Source organism: Semicossyphus pulcher, unplaced genomic scaffold (genome assembly GCF_022749685.1).
Source record: "Semicossyphus pulcher isolate SPU_LCO1_2020_fin unplaced genomic scaffold, fSemPul1.0.p SCAF_1, whole genome shotgun sequence".
Lineage (NCBI taxonomy): Eukaryota > Metazoa > Chordata > Actinopteri > Labriformes > Labridae > Semicossyphus > Semicossyphus pulcher.
Genome location: NW_027211603.1, coordinates 34,382,225 through 34,384,330, shown reverse-complemented (window position 1 = coordinate 34,384,330; position 2,106 = coordinate 34,382,225). Strand labels below are relative to the sequence as shown.

The window sequence follows — 2,106 nt, the reverse complement described above, 5'->3', positions numbered from 1 at the left end:
GCAGGTCCACAGCAGCAGGTGGTCTGCAACAACGATCCTCAGGAACCTTCAAGACAAGGGAGCACAAGAACTCCCGGGAAGATATGTGGTTAGTAATGATAATGGGACCAGAAAATACAGAGTTAATGAGCTGCATTAATATGACAGAGAGAGAGAGAGAGAGAGAGAGAGAAAGAGAGAGAGAGAGAGAGAGAGAGAGAGGGTCAGAGAGTCAGAGAGAGAGAGAAGCTTGGTGTGTCAGATCCCCCCGGCAGTCTAAACCTATAGCAGCATAACTATGGGCTAGTCCAAGCCTGAGCCAGCCCTAGCTATAAGCTTTGTCAAAGAGGAAAGTTTTAAGTCTACTCTTAAAAGAAGAGAGGGTGTCTGCCTCCCGGACCTTGACTGGTAGATTGTTCCAGAGGAGGGGGGCCTGGTAATTGAAGGCTCTACCTCCAACACTACTCTTAGAGACTTTAGGTACCACAAGCAGGCCTGCATCCTGGGAGCGCAATGTTCTAGAGGGGTAATATGGCACTATGAGCTCTTTAAGATATGATGGTGCCTGACCATTAAGAGCTTTGTAAGTAAGAAGAAGGATTTTAAATTCTATTCTAGATTTTACAGGAAGCCAGTGCAGAGAGGCTAATACAGGAGAGATGTGATCTCTCTTCCTAGTTCTTGTCAGCACACGTGCTGCAGCATTTTGTACCAGCTGCTTTTAGCCAGAGTTTTTAGTGACTTATTAGGGCAGCCTGATAGTAACGAGTTACAATAATCCAACCTGGAAGTAATGAATGCATGGACTAGTTTTTCTGCATCGTTTTGAGACAAGATGTGTCTGATTTTTGCTATGTTGCGAAGATGAAAGAAGGCTGTCCTTGATATTTGTTTTATGTGGGAGATGAAGGACATATCCTGATCAAATAGAACTCCCAGATTCCTAACAGTAGTGCTGGATGCCAGGCTGATGCCATCTAAGGCAGCTATATCATTAGAGAAAGAGTCTCTAAGGTGTTTTGGGCCGAGCACAATAACTTCAGTTTTGTCTGAATTAAGTAGCAGAAAGTTTCTAGTCATCCAGATCTTTATGTCCTTAAGGCATGCTTCTAGTTTAGATAGCTGATTGGTTTCATCTGGCTTCATAGATAAGTATAATTGAGTATCATCTGCATAACAATGAAAATTAATGGAGTGTTTCCTCATGATATTACCCAGAGGAAGCATATATAAGGTAAAAAGAATCGGTCCGAGCACAGAACCTTGTGGAACTCCATGACTAACTTTGGTTTGCATAGAGGACACATCATGAACATTAACAAACTGAGATCGATCTGATAGATAAGATTAAAACCAACTTAGTGCAGATCCTGTAATGCCAATTAAATGTTCTAATCTCTGTAACAGGATGTGATGGTCTATCGTGTCAAAAGCGGCACTAAGATCTAGCAGGACGAGTACAGAGAGAAGTCCTCTGTCTGAAGCAGTAAGTAGATCATTTGAAACTCGCACAAGGGCTGTCTCAGTGCTATGGTGGACTCTAAATCCTGACTGAAAGTCCTCAAATAAACTGTTGTTATGAAGAAAGTCACATAATTGATTAGAGACTGCTTTCTCAAGGATTTTTGAGATAAAAGGAAGGTTAGATATAGGTCTATAGTTAGCTAAGGTGCCTGAATCTATGGTAGGCTTTTTAAGAAGTGGCTTAATTACAGCTAGTTTAAAAGACTGGGGTACATAGCCTGTCGATAAAGACATATTGATCATATCTAGTAAAGAAGTGCTAATTGAGGGAAAGACTTCCTTAAGCAGCTTGGTTGGAATCGGGTCTAAAAGACAGGTTGATGGTTTAGACGAAGATATCAGAGAATTGAGCTCAGGAAGGTCAATTGGAGAAAAACAGTCAAGGTAAACATCAGGTTTTTGAGCAGTTTCCAAAGATACATCTGCACCAGTTAACGGCAGGAGGTTACAAATTTTGTCTCTTATCTTTAGGATTTTGTCATTAAAGAAGCTCATGAAATCATCACTGCTGAGGCCTATAGGAATACTTGGCTCAGTGGAGCTGTGACTCTCTGTCAGCCTGGCTACAGTGCTGAAAAGGTACCTTGGATTGTTTTTATTTTC

General features: G+C 41.5%; 1 protein-coding gene across 1 annotated transcript; it reads right to left on the bottom strand.

Annotated features, from left to right (window-relative positions):
* Window positions 1–304: 304 nt before the first annotated feature.
* LOC138606948 (uncharacterized) lies at window positions 305–1,209 on the bottom strand (the record flags this gene model as incomplete). Its single annotated transcript, XM_069679474.1, is given in 2 exon segments — window positions 305–706; window positions 709–1,209. Coding segments are annotated over 2 exon segments (903 nt in total), but the record flags the coding sequence as incomplete, so codon positions are not given.
* Window positions 1,210–2,106: the final 897 nt, after the last annotated feature.